Source organism: Erpetoichthys calabaricus, chromosome 17 (genome assembly GCF_900747795.2).
Source record: "Erpetoichthys calabaricus chromosome 17, fErpCal1.3, whole genome shotgun sequence".
Lineage (NCBI taxonomy): Eukaryota > Metazoa > Chordata > Cladistia > Polypteriformes > Polypteridae > Erpetoichthys > Erpetoichthys calabaricus.
Window position 1 is genome coordinate 99,929,592 of NC_041410.2, and position 18,978 is coordinate 99,948,569.

The 18,978-nt window shown below is 51.2% G+C and overlaps 1 protein-coding gene across 4 annotated transcripts in view; it reads left to right on the forward strand.

Annotated features, from left to right (window-relative positions):
• Window positions 1-551: 551 nt before the first annotated feature.
• The window catches only part of LOC114667402 (hepatic lectin-like), a 46,907-nt gene continuing 28,480 nt past the window's right edge, over window positions 552-18,978 (forward strand). Inside the window, exons 1-12 of one of the 4 annotated variants that reach the window (XM_051920556.1) lie at window positions 557-1,004; window positions 1,218-1,289; window positions 1,467-1,568; window positions 3,225-3,281; window positions 3,495-3,557; window positions 4,258-4,299; window positions 4,398-4,451; window positions 5,670-5,711; window positions 5,852-5,905; window positions 7,274-7,410; window positions 7,686-7,789; window positions 8,904-9,135. In XM_051920556.1, coding sequence (XP_051776516.1) covers window positions 992-1,004; window positions 1,218-1,289; window positions 1,467-1,568; window positions 3,225-3,281; window positions 3,495-3,557; window positions 4,258-4,299; window positions 4,398-4,451; window positions 5,670-5,711; window positions 5,852-5,905; window positions 7,274-7,410; window positions 7,686-7,789; window positions 8,904-9,075 — 912 coding nt within the window. In that variant the 5' untranslated portion in view covers window positions 557-991 and the 3' untranslated portion in view covers window positions 9,076-9,135. Of the gene's footprint in view, window positions 1,005-1,217; window positions 1,290-1,466; window positions 1,569-3,224; window positions 3,282-3,494; window positions 3,558-4,257; window positions 4,300-4,397; window positions 4,452-5,669; window positions 5,712-5,851; window positions 5,906-7,273; window positions 7,411-7,685; window positions 7,790-8,903; window positions 9,136-18,978 lie in introns of those variants that run through there. The other 3 variants (XM_028822695.2, XM_051920553.1, XM_051920555.1) reach the window with 3 other exon arrangements.

An 18,978-nucleotide genomic window follows, 5' to 3' on the forward strand; every position in this document is an offset into this window, starting at 1 on the left:
AGTGGAACATAAGAACGAGCAGAGACACAGGGGTCCCGAACTGTGGCATGACATGTTAAGGCCATGAAGGTCACCATCTGTGAGGGGCGCATCACGTCACTCAGTACCCTCAATAATGGGATGAAGTTAATCAGAATTTAGGGACCCCTTCTGGCTTCAGATGGCCGCAGACCTGAAATGTAAAGCTGCTTCTGGACGATCGCGTATGGTGGTCTGTGTGTATGGTGGTCTGTGTGAATGGTGGTCTGTGTGTATGGTGGTCTGTGTGAATGGTGGTCTGTGTGTATGGTGGTCTGTGTGAATGGTGGTCTGTGTGAATGGTGGTCTGTGTGTATGGTGGTCTGTGTGAATGGTGGTCTGTGTGATGTCCTTTAGCCCACTACACCAATGCACTGCCATCCTCACAGTTTCCTTTGATTTAGGTCCATGGAGGTGACCGAGGTCTGGCCTGTCCCCATACTGGTTGTGACTTCCTCTGCTGTCCCCCATAAAACAAGTGCCTGGAGGGTAACTGATGCCCCCCCCCCTTATAAGAGCTCGGTATCTAGAGAGTGACCAGGACACTTGACAGTTCATGGGCCAGCACTGAAAAGGACATGCCTCCTCTGCCCAGGACGTCTTCAGCCTGTGAAGCACATGAGACAGATGGCACTGGCTGCCAGTCATGTGCCACTCTGAGGGCATTGCAAGGGCACTCTACATTAGTGCCAGCACCCCTGAGCTGCTCCGCTTTCTGTCACTCACCCATCCACACACCTGTGGCAGCGATGGCACTAACTGGTCAAGCTGAAGACAGTAAGCCAGTGTGCCACGGCCGAGCCCCTGTCCTCCAGAAGCCCCTCACAGAGGTCAGCGGCCTGCTGACACAAGTCATCTCATTGGCGGCTCCAGCGGGCAGCCGGAACTCAGCTGCTGCTTTCACTTCCCCCAGAAGATGAATTAAAAACACAGAGGGCTGCTGGTGTTCTTCAGAGGTGACCACACAGCTACGATGGAGTCAGCAGGTGAGGAAGAAGAGAGCGTCCTTCATTTAAAGAATTGTAGCTCAGGTGCAGGAAAGGCGTCTCATAGGAGACGAAAATTCATAAAGGACTTCATGGCAGGGCCGTCCTGAACTTCAGCTACACGAAGGGTCAGGTGGACACCAGTAGTAACATGCATACGGGTCTGCACAGCTGGGGGTCTCACTGGCTTTCTCCGCTGTTCTCTGTCCGCAGATTGCACATTCTACACCGAGATGGACACGGACGCGCTTGAATCCAAAGGGCCGCCATCACAGAGGACGACAGGTAAAGGGGCGGGGCCAGTCCAGGAGCGCGCAGGCGCGGAGTCCAGCAGGCTTCTCCAGCTTCGGTCTGCGCGGCGGCTTGTAGGACGAGGCAGCCCGTTAATTTATTGCGATGTCTCCGCGGTTTTCCTTTTTTTAAATTTTATTTCGTTAAATGGACTTCTGTTTGCTCTTCCAGGTGCGCCGCTCAAACTGCGCTGCCCAGTGCGGCCACTTTACGTCGTTGGGGGCGGCAGTGCCATTCTGTGGATTGTCGTTTTGTGTCTTCACGTCACCAAATGTAAGTAACGGTCAGGAGCGCAGGCGCAAGGCGCTATAAACAGCTGATTCAAACTTGAACAACGACGGCGACTTTTATTTCTGCATCGCACCCTCATACAAGACGTGAAACGCAAAGTGCCTTACAGGACGTTAAATGGCAAGAAAAACAGAAAATGAGAAATAAATGAAAATATGAAAGAATGAATGAAATATCAAAAAGTCCCAACCAGCCAAAGCCGCCCTAAACCGTCGGAAATGTAAAGATTTCAGGTCGAAGTGCGTCATAAACGTGCAGCAGGAGTCGCGTCAGATGTTCGAAATCTTAAAACGCAACGCTTAAGTAATCTCGATTGTGACGGAAAAATCTGTCACTTGTCACCCTCTGCTGGGGTCCAGAGGGTCACCGTCGATTCGTATTCACGGACCCTGAAATCGTCTAAAACGACAGCCCACGTATATAGGTTTGATATTTGTCATCTTAGAGGGGCTGGGACCACCGGTAAAGAAACAAAAATCAAACAGAGGATCAAACTGGTGACCAGCAACCTCGAAATAGTAGAAGACGTACAGGAAGAGGAGTAACTGGGACCCCTCGTGTCCCATTAAGGGGTGAACCCCTGGGGTCGGCTGATGCGCAACTTGAGTCTGTCTGATCAGGTTTGTTGAAGCCCCCTGCTGGTTTTCTCACGAAACTGTCAGTTCCAACACAAAACAGAGTTTAAAGATGGCCAAAATATTAGAGGCTTCCGGGGCAGGAGGGCGAATAGTTGAAGGGAACCCCAAAAAGGTCGACGTGCATCAAAACGAGTCAGGCGGGGATATCAAATGACGTGTGTGTGTGTGGGGGGGTTCAGGTGAGTCAGGAGGCGCCAAACTAAAAAAATAAATAAAAAACTGAAGTGATTACAAAGCGTTCAGAAGGAATCCCGATAAATAAATAAATAAATAAACACGTCAACACAAGACACGCCTCCGCTACTGAGCATGCGCACTGTCAGCACTGGGCTGATTGACGTTGATGTCCCCTGCGCGTCTCTAACGGCTCGTCTTTAACTGAACACGCGTGTGTCTGGCAGACCCCTCACATCATATCGACATCTTCTGGAATGAAGTCTTTATCTGAATGACACTTCGGAACACAGCACATCTGTTAGCGGGGGCGTATGGTTGAGACTGGGTTAGTGTTAGGGTACCAGGGCCGAGGAGCTCCGCAGTATGGCGCCTTGACCCTGCCTCTTTGACTCGTGCTCTGTGGTTCAGTTCCCTCTTCACTTTAAATGGACGTCAATCCATTATTACAAAGCCAAGTCCTGGTGGTCTCTTGGGCAGAAGACTGCTAGAAATGTCACAAGGACGACTGATCCAATTTCTGTCACTTTCCTAAAGGCAGATCTGCTGTGTTGTCACACACGGTGCTCCTGTCTGTCCTGTCTGTCCTGTCATTGAAGCTGCGGACCTTTGGTGTCCAGCAGGGGACTGGTGGTCCCCCCAGGTTTGCTCCTGGTCTGATTGTCCCATTGTGAGCTCCAGCTTTTCACAAAACTTTAAATCAACAAGTTCAAGAAATGAATGGAAGTAAAAACCAGGTGGCAGGGAAAAGTGACAACAAGTGACAGAGCAGGTGACACATTTGAAATGTAATGTCGGGTGACTGCACTAACTGTTTGTGTTTCAGCTTCAGAAATGTCTGCAAAATTTGAACTTCTGAGAGCAGAAGAGGCGAAGATCAAAGGTCAGTATGGGGGTCCTGTGGCTTGGGGTTTGACCAAATCTCCTTTGTCTGAGTTGCCCCCATCTTGCCACCCTGTTACCCTGAAAGTGGTTGACAGCTGGCTGGCTTTTTCAGTCAATGCTCTTAAAGTCTTGAGAATGTGCTGAGGTGCACCATCTGGGGCCCACCTTGTGACTTTGGTCTCCTCACAATGACATGTCGTTTGTTTTGCAGAGAACTTCAGCCACTTTGATGTTGGATCCATGAAGGCAACCATTCAAGAACTCCAAGGAAAAGGTGAGCGACATGACAAGAACATTAGACAAAAAAAAAAAAGAGCAGCCACAGAGCTCTGGTGACAGGCAACCTCAGGAAGAAGGAACATGGAGGAGAATCACCAACAGGCCACTAGGGGGCAGCAGCCTTTAGCAATGTGGTGCTGACTGCAGGAGGGGCAAACGAGAATAAGCTGACCACGAGATGGCAGCAGAGGTGGCCTCAAGTGACTTCAGTCACGTGGGGGTAGGATTGCAGTGCTTAGAAAGGTGGGCAGGGGGCACTGCAGCTCCAGGTATATCAGGCCCCTGGGTGGTCTAGGCGGTGAGCTGGTAGGTGATCTGGGGGTGCCAGGTAGGGCCTGCTGTGTAGACAGGTGTATGTGTGGTCTGGGCATGAAGACCTTCCTTCTGTGTGAAGACATGTGATTGACTTCATGCACCCTGTGTTGGGTACAAATCAACCACTCACTGGCAGTCTGAGAGTCCATGGGCAGGGGGCTCACCCATTGAGTTGGCAACAGGTGGGACTGGTTGAGGGACCAGAGGTGATGTCTAATGAGCTCAGAGTTAACTCCTTGACTCCTTGGTCTGACCAAGCGGGTAGACGGCCAGCCTCAGGTGTGCAGGGATGGTTTGGATGGCAGATGCCCATCAGGGGGTGGCAGAGAAGGGAGTCCCTGTCAGCAGCTCCCCTCACGTCTGGCTGTCTTCTCTTTCAGTCTCTGAAGTTTCGACGCACATGAAGAACTGGCAGAGTGCCTGTGTCATGGTGGGCTTAGGGGGAGTTGGCTATGGAGCCCACAATGAGTGTCTTATGGTTTGTGTTCTCACCTCCTGACTCTCTGGTCCTCTTTTGTAGACCCTGAAGTGACAGCCAAGTTCAGAAAGCTGGAATCGGACCTGAAGGAGCAGCGTGAGTGTCTGAGCCGCCGTGCTCTCTCATGACGTCGTCGGCTCGTCTTACGTCTCCGCTGTCTTTCTTTGTTGTTTCCATTTTGGTTCTGAGGTTTTGTTAGTCACTGAATTTGTGTTTTGGTTTTCTTTGCTGCGGTGGGCTGGCGCCCTGCCTGGGGTTTGTTTCCTGCCTTGCCCACTGTGTTGGCTGGGATTGGCTCCAGCAGACCCCCGTGACCCTGTAGTTAGGATATAGCGGGTTGGAGAAATGGATGGATGGATGATTTCCTTTGCTGCTGCCATCGAGTGGACATCTGTTGTTAGTCACAAGCTACATCTTTAGAGGTGACAGAAGGTGACGTGAGATATAACAGCCAGTGGCGCACCCCCGTTGTTGCCCACGTTTCCCTCACCGTCTTAAGCTCGAGATTTTTTAAGGCTTTTGATGCCCCAATTAGTGGTCGGCCAGTTGTTGGCCCTGGCGTGTCCTCTTGTCATTTGTGCTCGGCCTGTGTGGCCCACCATTGGCATGGCACTGTCCCCCAAATCACGACAGTTTTGGCCACAATGTGCTCAGTGGTCTCGTTTTTGTTGGTAGGATGTGAGGACCCCCCCCCAGTAAGAGACTTTCACTTCATAGCCATCTATGTGGACGCCGGTCCTCCGGTGCTGGACGACACAGAAGTGGACAGGGTCCATGACGCTGAGGAAGGCCAAGTGAAGGGTCCAACCAGACCCACCGATGTTCTCACGTAGCACGTCCTGCCCTGACCACTGCTGACCACAAATTGTCCTTCACGAGTGACAAGTCCCTTAGAGCGAGACGCCCGATTTTCAGCTTTGCTCAGTCTTGAAGTTCCATGAGCTCAGCTTGTCAGAACGGTCGGTCCTGGTGGTCTTTGTGATGAAGTCTCACCCTTCCGTCCTTCTCTTCTGATGGCTGCTTTAGACAGAGCGTCACATCTAGAGGTGGTCATCGGTTTCCTGGTCGCCATGCTCGTTGGCATTGGCCTGGCATGACTTTTTATTCCATTTTACGTTTTCCTGTCGGGTCCATTTGTGTCCCCCAATTCCAGGCTCAGACGTGTGCGGCTACTCTGACCAGCACCTCGATATTCCAGATGGCAGACCTTCTTTAGGACGAGATGGGGGCACAAGACGTCATGTATGGGTTGGTGGGGCTGGGGGGTCTCTAGGTGTCTCACCTCTCCTCACGCCCTTCTGTTTTCTCTTTCAGTCTCCAACATGTCATCTCAGTTGGACGATCTGCAGCGAGCAGGTGAGACATGAGAGATGAAGGAGCGGGGTGACCATTAGGGGATGTGAGGATGAGGGGGGCCAACAAGGGGTAGGCGCCCAGTGAGTGCGATGATTTGGGGTCCGCACCCCTCGGCCTCACACTCTTGTGTTCTTTTGTAGCCACAGAGATGTCCTCGAAGATCAGGAAAGTGGAGTCGGACCTGAAGGATGTGGGTGAGTGTTTGGCGTCTGCTGTCACTTTCTGGGGCTCCTTGTGTTTGGACGAGTCATGTGGCGTCACTTTGAGTCACACTTAGGGACTGCGTCATCTTGAGGGTCTCCAATGACCCTGTTAGAATTCCAGATCTCTCCGTGTTTCTGTCGTATCTTGTTGATGTGAACTTTTCTTATATCATCTGTTGTCATGATTTCTAATTTTGTTTCTGTAGCACTAGTTGCTAGGGGGCGTGTCCTGGGCGTTGCCTTGCGTGATGTCATCGGGTGATGTGCCTCGGGCCTCTCTTTCTGCCAGTCTTGGTGTCGACTTGTGGCAAACGCAGCAGAGCTCCGCCTTATCGGACCCTCGTTTTTAAGTGACGTTCTCCTGCTCCTACGGGTTTGAGCCCCCCGCTCCATCCTCAGATCTGCCTTTCCTTGTCCTTATTTCTTGGCAGAGTGGTTTGTGTGTCTGACGTATCCTTTCAGATGCAATTGGCAGGTTGGCAAAGTGGGCATCGTCATACCAGAAGACATGTTTACTTTTCTATATTTGTGAATTCATGCGAATCGCTGGCTCGCCTCTGCTCACGACTTTCCGGCACAAATTTCGAACGCATCGTGAAGTTGGCGTATTTCGACTGCGCGCCCTGACGCCGTTGGTACGTCACAAATGTTTGCGGGTGCGGTGTGTTCTACCGCCGTCTCGGCCCTCCTTTGTCTTCGGGCGGGTGGTCCTCTCCTGTTACATTGAATGTCTGGCTGAACCCCCCCATGGTGGGTCTTGTGCCTCACACCCTCAGGGGCTTTGGCCAGGACTCTGAAAGCCTTGGCATGGCTAGTCGTGACGGAGGCCCTGGGAATGTCAGACTACACGAGTGACGGTCACCAGCAGGCGCCACAAGTCGCTAAGGGTGTGTAAGCGAAGACTTCAGCCGAACATTGCTGGAGAAGTCGTGTAGAGTGATGGAGATGCGCTCAAGCCCACTGACTCAAACACATGTGGAGATCAGCACACAGCAGACCACCACACAGGTACGAGCAGCGTCATTGAAGGGTCACCGCGTCACTGAAGGGTCAACTGAAACGTCAGAAATTCATCCGTTCTCGACCGCTGTTCATGAGCTCCTCGGAGGACAGCAGACTGAACCCCTCACGGTGGTCCGTTGTGTCACGCTGGCCAGTGGCAGACTCCCCGCCTGGCACAGCTGACTTTGATTGGTTTGCATTTTTTACCGTTGCCGTCTTTCTGGTCTTCTTCTCTTTTTCACGAATCTCTGACGTGTTTCAGTCTCACGTGAGGGTTGGGTGGTCCCATGTCAGTGGACTTTAGGAAGAGACGTTGGGGATGATTTGTCTTCTGACTTTGTGTCATTTTTGTCACAGCGGCCCGTAGCCACTGGAGTGACTTTGATGGGCACAAGTACTACTTCTCGACCAAGAGGAACAGCTGGGCGTTTGCACATGATGCCTGTGCCAATGTGTCCTCCTACCTGGTGGTGATCACCTCTGATCTGGAGAAGGTACGGCACACCTCCGTGGCCCTGCATGTCATGGTCTCCTTTTCCATTTTCCTTTCATCATCCTTGTCCACAGGTTTCCGTGTCCCTCGTCATCTCCTTGTATCACCAGCCGTACAGTAGGCCACCGAGGGGGTCTCGTCTTAAGGGGCATGACAGGAAATCCTGGTGTGTGCAGAAAAACGAGGACGACTAACAGAAAAAGGGTGCCTGAAGGGGAGTAGGCGGGCGGCCATCTCTGCTCTTGGTGGTCCTCACACACTTGTCTCTCTTTGCAGGCCTTCATCAGCAATCACATTCTAGAAAAGTCCTGGGTTGGACTGAATGATCTGGACAAAGAGTCCGTCTGGAAGTGGATAACCGGAGAGCCTATGGACAAGAGGTAGGAGGAGGTCCCCCTCACGTCCCGACTCAGTGGAGCTCATCAGATGAACACCAAAGAAGCATAGCGGAGCTCCCTGAACTGAACGCCAAGACGGGTGCCTTGGTGTGACGTGGTGGTCACCGCTGCCATTATGTCCACTGTGACCTGCTACTCCAGGTGGCTCACAGCTAGTGTCACAACTAAGCACTGTCCCCAGGGTCTCACAATGACCCAAGTGCTACCAATGCGTTTTTTTGCCCACTTGTCGTATTTTCCGTCCTTTGACTCCATGTTGTTACTTTTAGATCAAAGGACCATCACAATAAACAGCCCCGAGCTTTCTATTCACTTAATGACAGTGGGGTGACAACACGGGCACAGAGCGCCACCCAGGGACCACATCTGGAGTGGCTCTGTTGATTTTTTTCGGCCTCAGGACCTCCTTACGTGATCTTGGTGGCTTTGTGAGAGCCAAACCTCTGCAGTCCGGAGCTCCAAGCACCTGGAGACCACCTGATGGAGTTAGATAAGCCCACCACAAACCTCCTCATAGCCACAGTGGAGCCGGGAGGAGCTCTGGAGGTCCGCAGATTGGGGCGGTGGGTGACTTCACTTTCATGTCGTTCTGTTTTTAAATCCCGTGTCACATTTCTGTGGCCTGCTGGAGGACCTTGAAGTCACCACACAAGCCTTTCAAGTGCCTAACGTCCTCGTCATTCCCACGCCGTCTTGATGTTTCTTTCAGTTCTTCAGCTTCACGCTCTTAAATTTAAGACCACAGATGAGCTCAGCAGCGCCCCCACACACGTCTCCTGGTCATTTTACAGGATGTCGTCCCCCCCGAAGGTTCTCCCTGTTTTTCTTGCTTCTTCTGCCCCCACTTCACCCCACAGGCCCCTTCTCTTCAAAACCATTGCTGGGTGGTCTCACTTTGCTTGTTCTGCTCCGGTTTGCTCTTAAAGCCCTCAGACCTGAGCTCCAGTGTCACCTTCACTTATAAATGTCACCTCCAGGGTCCTGCCATGGGCGTGGTCTCGGCTCTCTAGTGCCCCCTTCTGCTGTACCACGGTCAGTGTCTGCTCAAGTCATGATGTTGTCTGGTGGTCTCCTTCTTCTTATTATTATTATTCAGGTTTTGGGAACCCGGTGAGCCGAATAACGCGGGCAACGAGGATTGTGGGGAGCTGACGAAAAACGGAAGGATCAACGACATCCTGTGTACGGAGCTGAGGCTGTGGGTCTGCGAGAAAGAGGGGGCTGCAGAGGAAGGCAAGGGCCTGACTGGAGATTTGGGGAATAAATAAATAAACAAACAAACAAATCAATAAATAAACAAATAAACACTCATCAATCACATCAAAAAATGTGTCACTGAGTCTCTAATTTAACAGACGCCATGTCAATGACATTAATGGACGGTGACAAATGGCTGCCAGTAGGCCACGACACACCACCACTTATCTGCAGTGACAGTCACAGACCCCCACAGTGAGTTGACTGACACAATCGGTGTCACACGTGGAGTTCGAGGTGACTCAGCTGATGACATTATATAGTGCCCCCCCCCACAGACATTGCAGCACTTGGCGTGACTCTCAGGTTCCTCATATGACACCGCAACATGATGACTGGCAGTGGCACAAACGCTGGGAAATGCGCAGTATAAAGGACATTGTGCTTATGGTGCCACCTCAAAGCCACAATGGTGACCAGCGGTCATTTCATATGTTGCAGTCCACATCAGGCTCTGAAGTTAAGCCCACCTGACTCCGGACAGCGATGCCCGCCGAGCTACTCATCCCGTTGTCTTCTCCTGGAGCCTTCGTGAACTTTGGAGGGCAGATGGCCGGGAGGAGCAAAAACTCAGAAGTCCCAGGACTGAGCAGTTCGGTGGCCCTTGGACTTCCATTGTGCCCAGGGTCTGGTGCCCGTGGGGCTCTCTGTGCCCAGGTCTGGTGGCACCCTTTATAATTTTGTGATAATATGAAACACAAAATGACTTCTGCATCAGCACTAACACGAGAACGCCATGCTGACGTGAAGGGTCTTCATATTAATGCCAGTGCCAAGGGGGCTTCTGTAAGTTCAGTCGGCAGATGGTTGGTGAGTTTGTGACCCTCATGTTAAACAGCCCGATTGGGCGCAGGTCACACTGGGCAGGGAGTGCCACCTTGACAATCCAGCCAGTCAGCTCTCAAGTAAGGAGGCAGATGGCATGACAGAGGGAAGACCTCTAGATGGGGGGGTCCCCCAGCAGGTCACTGGATGAGCCCACAGCCTGCTGGGAGAGTCGGGGGCTTCGTTGTGTTGGGTGGACATATTTGTGGTGTAAGCAGCGCCGCCCTCTAGTGGTTAAGGCTGACAGCCCACTCCCTCTGTGACACTGAGCGGGTCACTTTGGTCACTTGATCTGCCAATCAGCGGCATACAAAAGGCTTTTTAGTAGGAGATGGCGAGGCTGGCGTGAGGCGAGGGCTCCATGCCCTTCATCTCAGGCCACTCACCTTTTGTTTTTGTTCTTCTGGTTGTTTCTCAAGATGTCACTGAATGTCTTTGTTTAAACTTTTATCAGTTTTACGTTTTTGAAGCTACAGAGACGCTGCAGGCAGGCACTGCCATCTGGTGGTGTCATCGCTCTGCTACTGTGACTGATGACCCCAGAGGTGGTGGCCTCTGATGTCACCTGCAGGACGCTATAAAGGCTGCTGTTTCAGGACCTCTCATTGTCCACAAATGATCTGGAAAGTGAAGTTCAGAGATTAGCGTTGAGATTAGGGGTCACAACGGGCTGACGTCCCCATTTGTCTCCTGCCTGTCCATCTCCTGGCCCTTTCCTGTGTGACACTGAGGTCCTTTATTAATGTTGTTGTCATTTGCCCAATGACTCCATTTGCCTTTCTGGCTTTGTGACGTGCCCTGCAGCGCTTTGGGTGTTCCTCATGTTTACTGTGGCTCTGCAGCTTGCCACACAAGTGCCACAGAAGTGGCACACAAGTCACATGGTGTCTCCCAATGACAATAATCATCACTGATTACATTCCTATAGCGTGTCTCTCACTACTCGAAGCACAAGGGGGGGAGCCCCCTCAGCCACCACCCCCTGATTAGTGTCATCGCACCCCACCTGCAGCTCCAGGAGTGCCAGCTTGGGACAAACCCCTGAATAATGGTGGCCCCTGCTGAGGGTCTGGATGTTGGCTTTGAACTTTGATCTCCTCAGTGCCCCTTTGGCTTTGATGGTCTCCTTTTGCCCCCTCTAATGCCCTGACCTCAGTCCATTCAAAGCCTACACTTTCTGCCCACCTTTCCATCATCTGTTTTTTTCCGTCCATTATGCCTCCTGTGGTGGTCAGGAAAGCCCACCATCCCTGCGTTGTCAGACACTTTGGGGCACCCTTGGCATCTGCTGGGCATCTGCTTTGATAGTTTGGGAAGGAAGCACAGGGCGGTCATCAATGCCAGCGGGCTTACTGTCGGGGGACACAAGAGGCGATGAATGCAATTCACTTCACTTTATTTTTAAAAGTTAATTTTCACACCAAAAAGAAGAAGCAGAGTGCCAGTCCACTCATCTCGTGAGAGCTCACTGTGCCCTTTGTGCAGACCCCCGGTGTCGTCATCTTCTTCTGCTTTTTTATTTAGCAGTTTCCTGGGTAAGAAGAAGAAAGAGAAGCAAATTACAAAACAACAAGCTGGGCAGACCTGAGCAGAAGAAAAGCAGAAGGGGGCACTGGTGAGGCGAGGACAGACAGGTTGGGAAGTGGGCACTGCAAACGAAGAGAATGTGGCACATTGACATGGGGTGCCACCAAGGCCAGGTGGGGTAGCACTGAGAAGACTGAGAACCTCCACAGATGGCCCGATGTGCTGCACTGTTTTGGAATTTCTTAATAAATGTGCCACCCCGATGAAGGGTTGCTCCTGCCTTGTGCCCGATGCCCACTCCGACAGGCCCATCAGGATGACGATCTGTGTACTTTGTGACTGTACGCCGAACCTGGGAGGGGGCTTGAGCCCCCCGCTGAAGGACCCTAAGGAGCCTTGCTGCTCTCGCTCAGCTCTCTATGTCTGACTGTCAGTTTGTCACTTTGGGCTTCATTCACACGTGTGACGCTCCTTAGAATGTTCTGTGACTGTCAGAGGTGACCTGAGTGTCCCTTTAGCGTCTGTTGTTCTTGCTCTGCCTTTTCCTTTTTAAACCTTTAAATCTATGACTATTGTTTCATTATTGTTGTCACGGCCGCGCCTGCCATTGCTGTGAGGACTTCCTTTGGGCCTTTGCAGGCTGGGAGGCCTTCTGCTTGAGTTTAGGACCAGCCAGGCCAATGCTCTTTCTTGGTCTCAGAGGAGCTCTGAGCGCCTGGCAAGTCGCAAACCCAGAGCCAAAAGTGACAGGCGACTCACTTCAGGTGACATCAGCAAAGGGACCTCCTGAAGCACCGGGATTAGGGCTCAGTGCTGGCCAATTAGACGAGACCCCACCTACGTGGTTCTTCATTTATGATTCTTGATGTCTCCAACGCTGACTGGTCCACAAATTGGCCTGTGGAGGAAACTGAAATCTTTGTGGACGGGACATTGAATGTGACATGGGAGCAACCATAGCCATAGAGGGTCTTAACTGAGTGACTTTACAGGGGGCCCTTGCAGACCACCGAGTGCACGTGTTCGACAGGAAGGCCCCTCTCAAGTACTTACGGATTTTGGTGCAGTTGCATTGCAGGTTTTCAAGGATGCACAACAGTTTAGTATCTGAAAAAGAAAACAAGAGGGTGAGACGGGGGCACAGAAGCTCTAGTGGGCTCAGGTCATGAAGTGCCCATGTCGGGCCGACCTCTGAAGAAAGGCTGAGCAGCTCAGTGACAACGGGGACACCAGAGGGACAAACACGAGCCCACCTCGTCTAACGAACACACCAGAAGTACGTCACTGGAGTTAAGTGGGGGACGCCACCAAGTCAGACCATCGTGATCGGGCAGCCCACCCCACTGTCCAGCACTGTAACTGGCCGGTGATTGCCTTCTGCTGGACACTTTTAACTCGTCAACATAAAGAACTGGGAGGTTACTGGCGGACCAGTGAAATGACAACACATGTCACAGTGTGTGTCCTCTTAGTTCTTATGTATTCTTCACTTGTTTATCTGAATAGTGTCACATTGTCCTTTACCGATGTCCACTCAACTAGGAGTAGAAGATACTGGTGTGGCAGCACTACGTGGAATGTCCTACATCTCCCATCAGCCCCGGCAGTATGACACTATTGGACAGCTTCAGAGGGGGCAGGAGCTGCTGGGAAGAGGACTGAGCAAGTGGGCCCTTTGAAAGGAACCTGACAGACTCTGGGGGGGCTTGCAATCACCCGTCTATTCTGTTAATACACACTGCTGGACGAAGACGTGACCCCCTGGACTACAGTTTCCACTTGTGTGTCTGTGTTGTTCTGTGCCGGTCCTCCGTTCACCTGAGCTGCACATCGTGTCAGGAACCTGGTAGGACAAAACTTTACGTGGCTTTCAGGGAGCTGAAAGTGACCCTCTGTGGGACCCCCCGGGACATGGAGGTGTGAAGGCATGTGGTGGCACCTCCTCCTCTCCTCTTTAAGGGTTTAGGTGTCCTCAGTCTGCCTGTGGGGTCCTCAGCTCTTCTCATAATGGTGGAGGGTCTCCTCCAGAAGTTGCTTCACCAAGGCCGACTATCCCAAACTCAGAACGCAGGCTTCTGGCCTGCACAGGCCCGTCAAACGAGGGGCAGGCCTTCCTAATACAAACAGCACAAGAAGAGGACCCCAGCACCACAACACCAAGAAAGGAAAGCGAGATTTGTTACGTTTGAAAGATTTATTAGTAAACACGTTGAGACTCAGGCCTCAGTCACAGTGACAGCCCCTCATCGGACACGAGACTCCACAGTTCCTTCTGCTTTTGTGTTGCGGTTCACGTTTGGCGTTCTGTGACTTTGGAAGCTCAAAGAGATTTTATTAAAATTTTATTAAAGGCCTGCAAAAGCACAAATTCAAAGAGGACCTCAAGGAAGACATGAATTCAGATAAAGTGACCCCCAGGACCCTGCTGACCGCTCCGTGGATGGACGGCGTGGTCTGCACCCACCGCGTTCGCTTTTTGTTTTCTTAATTGAAGTCATCAATGGAGGTGACGCAGACGCAGAGAGGCAGCGGCTGTTATAATATGTTTTGTTATTAAGTTTAATGCCACTGTTCTCTGTGCCCACTGGTATGGACTCATTCATACAGCCAGACCAAGTATGGCACACAGGGGCACAGCATCAGCAGTTAGAATTGCCGAGCCAAGCACAGGACTAGAGAGCCAAAGACAACTGGAGGATTGAATGGTCAGCCTAAAGACAGACCAGTATATGTCTGTCCTCTGTCAGCACACCATCCTCTGTCCTTGTTGGGAGAATGAGAACTGCATGTGGGCATTGTGCTACTCCTGTGTGTTTGAAGGTGGGGTTTGAGTCCTGTCCTGTCCTTGTTTGGATCCGGAGCCAAGAGCCTGCACATGGAGGAACCCGAATATAAGGATGGACCTATGGCCAACACACTTTGAAGCTGAAGATTATGTCTTCTGTCCGGTGAAAATCCTTTCAGCGTGGCGACGAATGATGGCAGACTGCGCAGGTCAACACACCCACATTGCTTGGTAGAGTCTGTCATAAGCTTCCCGTCTGTAATACCGCGTGAACCCGTCGTTAAAGAGCTCGAATATCCTTTATACTTCTCGTGTAATCTTTTAACCGTCATATTGCATGCTGGGGGGATAATACCTTTTTTATTTATAATTATTTAAATTAGGGTTAATTAAAACGCCACAATTGAAAAGAACACACTTCCAGAGAGCTAATGCCTCTTAAGGAAACAGCGGCACACAAGACGAATGAGGCAGAGGAAGGTGACCTGCTCGGCAGATTAGTGTGAGACAGAAAAAGAGGAAGACCCCCTCACAGAGCCGGCAGTGGGGGGCTTCTCTGCTCTGCCATGTCTACTCACAGCTGAAGGACATCAAGATCAGGACGGCTATCCAGACTGCGATGCCAACACCATGGACCACGTAGACTGAGCAGATTGGGCAGTGCCACCTCCGAGGACCATCTGCAGGGCAACGAAAACGTGAAAGAAACATCAGCCTTAGTCAGGAGGACAAAGAGCCGAGGCGCTAAACTGCACGCTGCATGTGGTGGGCACCACTGCCCATCAGGAGAGCCACAGAGAAGCTGCACCCTGTGGGGTCTCCACTGGCACAGAAAGAAAAAGTCAGTACAGTTGAGACTGCGGGGTCCGCCCGGTCGAGACCACCTCCCATGAGCACAACCCATTAAGAAGAACACCACAAAGTAGGAAGTGAAAGACAAAGGGAGTGTGCTGCTCAACATGCCCAACATGTCACCGAGCTCGTCACATTGTTAAATATGCAAGTCACCAAATGCCGAGGCCATCAAGTGTATGCGGACCACCTCAGCGTGTGGGCCCGGCCAAGTTTTTGTTCCTCAGGTGGTCACTTTCATAACTGGCACATCATAAGCAGGAATGGCGACACAGTGGGCTCGTCAAATAAAGAAAGAAGAAGAAAAGAAAGAAAAATGTCCACCTGAGTCCAAAGTCGACATCCCGCCAGTGTCACAATAAAGATAAAGGCGGGCGAGCGAAACCACAAAGGGACGAGAACAGTTGGCGTCTGGCAAGCCCCCCGTGCAGCCGAGTGCGGCACATTCCACCACAAGTGAAGAGCAAACGTGTGGAAATCCTAAAAACGACACACGCAGACCAAAGGGGGTCCGAGGGCTCCTACGTCAGGGTCCGCACTGTTAACAATGTCACCCCAACAGCAAACTCAAAATCTAAAAGTAAAAAATATCAAAACTGCCACCAAGAATTCAAATAATAAACTCAACTGAATATCAGAAATGAAATCCTGGAGCCCAAAGGGTCCAAATCCAGAAAAGCAAAAGGATTTAAGGGGCACAAATCCAAAAGAGGACAACGAGGGGACAAAGCCAAGGGGCACGGTGTCTGCGCCATCAGCTCTTTACAGACCCCCAAAGATGTGAATTAGACTCCTCTCCACGCCGCCATCAAACACAATTCACTAACGACAGAAAGAACACAAACTGGAGGAGGACAACGAGAGTGACGAGAAAAACAAAAGAAAACCAGAAGAGAAAGAGAGAGAAAAAAACACAAAAGTCCGCAGCGAGACCCTCAAGATGGCACCACAGGCGAGACTTGTCATTGGAGAGATAAAGTCAAAGAAGGACCTCAACATGTGATGAGCCCTCCATAGCAGTCGGGACCCCCTGAACTGTTGGCAGACCACTCAACCCCGAGTGCCAATGAACCCCTCAGATGCAACGCCATACCTGCTGGTTTCTCCTCCACTTTTTCTTGCTTTTCTTCAAACACACGGCCTTCTGTGCTGACATTTTCATAATCAAACTCATCAGTGTCACTGGGCTCTGGTGACAATGACAAAAAATCAAAATCAGAGAAGTACAACAGAGAAAGGAGAAGAGCAAAAAAAAGAAAAGAGCGAGGAGAAGTCACATAGTGAGCTCTGGACACGTCTGTCTAAAGATCCCCCCGCTGTATAGCGCCTTTCACATCTGTCTATTATATAGCGCCCTTCACATCTGTCCGTTACATGGCACCTTTTCTATTATTTACTTACCTATTACATAATGTCGTTCCCATCTGTCTATTATATAGCGCCTTTCACATCTGCCTGCCTAGCAGTCTTTAGCCTATCAGGCCCCTCACCTCGCTGTGCCCCCGTCTCCTCCATTAAGAAGTCATTCCCGTAGATGCTGTCGTGTGCCATGTCGGCGATGTGCGTCTTCTTCTCCGTGTGGGTGAAGCTCGACTGCACCATTGGGGATGCGCTGAGTGCTAAAATGCATGCAGAGTGCTGATGGATAACCACAAGAGCAAACACGAGGGTCTGTCCAAAAAAGCACAACTCTGTAAAAGGAGAAGTTACAAAGAGGAAGACCCCCTGCTTTAATGTGGCATGGCTGGCCAGATGAGCTGCTAGGCAGGCTGAGCCTGGTGACACAAAAGTTGACAACCAGCAGCACTGGAGGTCGAGCTGGGTGGTCCAGCAGAAGAATCGAAATGTGGAGGACCCACAGTGACATGAGAGGGGGGACCACCTGAGCAGACCCTCAGCCCAAATAAAACTGGACAAGTCAAGAACTTCAAGAAGAGGACATTTAATGGACGCTCAGTTAGGAGTACAAGGAAGACTATAATGGAAGGAGTAGGACACGGGGTGAGCCCCACTGGTTTTACTTTCTTCAGCTGGACCACCTTTACCAGCAACTAGGTGTTCCCCTTGTATCTCCTCAGACCCTTTTAAGACTTCAGCCTCCTCTCCTTCCTTCTTTACTCTGCCAGGTGACCCCTCATCCTCATTCCATGCCCAACTCTTTGCCTGACAGAGGACCCGATGCCCTCTTAAGGTCCGTCCCAAGGGTACTTCCAGGGTCAAAACACCACCAGATCAGCCAAAGGCTCAGAATGGCATGGAGGAGAAAGACCAGAAGCTCCCCAAAGCTACAACACCTGGCAGTGCCAGCCCACTGTCACCAGGAGAACTGGTGGTTGAACTGGCCAAGTCCTCCAGGCTCGCCGTCCAAAGTGGCCTCAACCCGTTCCCAGATGTTTTTGTCCAAAAGACACCCAGGATGGGACAACCAGATGAGTGCGGTGGCCCCCAACACAAGGACATTTGTGAAATGCGCACACATCTTCTGAATGTCACATATTTTGGAATAACTCCAGTCTACAGCAGGGTGGCACAGTGGGTAGTGCTAATGTCTGACAGTGCCAGTGACCCAGCCCGCGTGGCACTGGCCTGATCTCTGTGTATCTTTGTGGATTTTGCACCCACATTCCAAAAATGTGCCCTTCAGGTTTTATTTGCAAATCTAAACTGGGCACTTCTGGTGTGTTTATGAATGTGTGCCCATCACCATCTTGGCACCCCATCCAGGATTGATTCTTGCCTTGTGCCAACTTAAAGTAGATAATTAGATTAGAAAATGGATGGGCCATAAAAGGACAAGTGGGCTTCTTATCTTCATGCCCCAACATACTGGGTGCAGGTTGACCAGAGGGCCCTCACATGGTGACATCCTCTTTGGGGACCCCAGCTGGGTGACTTATTTGTAACAACAATGGAGGATGCGTCGTGTCACACAAGTTTAAGATATGCATGCACATCTCCAGCCGTGTCAGTCACTGTCCAGAAATAAAACATCTGCAAGAGCTTGGTGACAAATGACAAGAAGTGACAGTTTCATTGTGCAGCTCGCTGACTACAGGCAGGCTTGGGGACCAAATGCCCTTGTGGGTTGCAGGGACATAAGCAGAATTTGATGGGCTTGGCAAAAGTAGGTGACCTGAACTGCAAGGGACCATTCAGCCAGCATAGAGGCCGTCCTGACACAACTGGCATCGGGGTCCTTATTTGTGCCCATTGCCTCTGACTGTTGGCAAAGCAGACTGCATTTTCAGTTTGTGCTGTGAGTAAACTGCAGGGGTGGAGTCTGCTGATGCCCACCTCACCCACCTCATTGGGTCCCGCTTGGGCGACTCAGCAAATGGCCAGCCGGCCAGGAGAGTTCAGAACGCTCAACCAGTCGCGTGGTGTTCGGCTCTGTGCCTTTCTTGAATGTCTTTGTGAGGCCATCTTAGGTGCTCCTGCACTTTACAGTCTTTGGCTTCCTTATCTTCAGCGTCTCCAAATGGAGGATTGAAACCTCAGCGCTCGGTGGTCGGCCCGGTTCAGCCACATTCAGCACGTCTGGATTTGTATTTACGGTAACGGGATGCTGCGCTGGGTTGGGGGATTGGAAGTGCAAAGTGCAAACGCGTGTGTGAACCGACAGAGGGCGCTGTGGAAGGCCAGCGAATGAGAAAAACTTAACGATAATAACAGGACACGAGACCACGAGGACGCGGAAATACACGTACACAACGGGGGGAGGGCATATGGTAGCATTGGACACCTTAACAAAATTATCTGCCACCTCATTTGCCTTCCATTGTAAATATAATTTAACTCTATAATTGTAATTAATAACTAAGTTTCATAAAAATTATTTGACGCAGAGCATGTCGTGCGCTCTGCCTTCTATGTGAACTCCCCCTCTGACAGCAATGGTTTGTCCCAGGCGCCTGCTTCTCTTCCG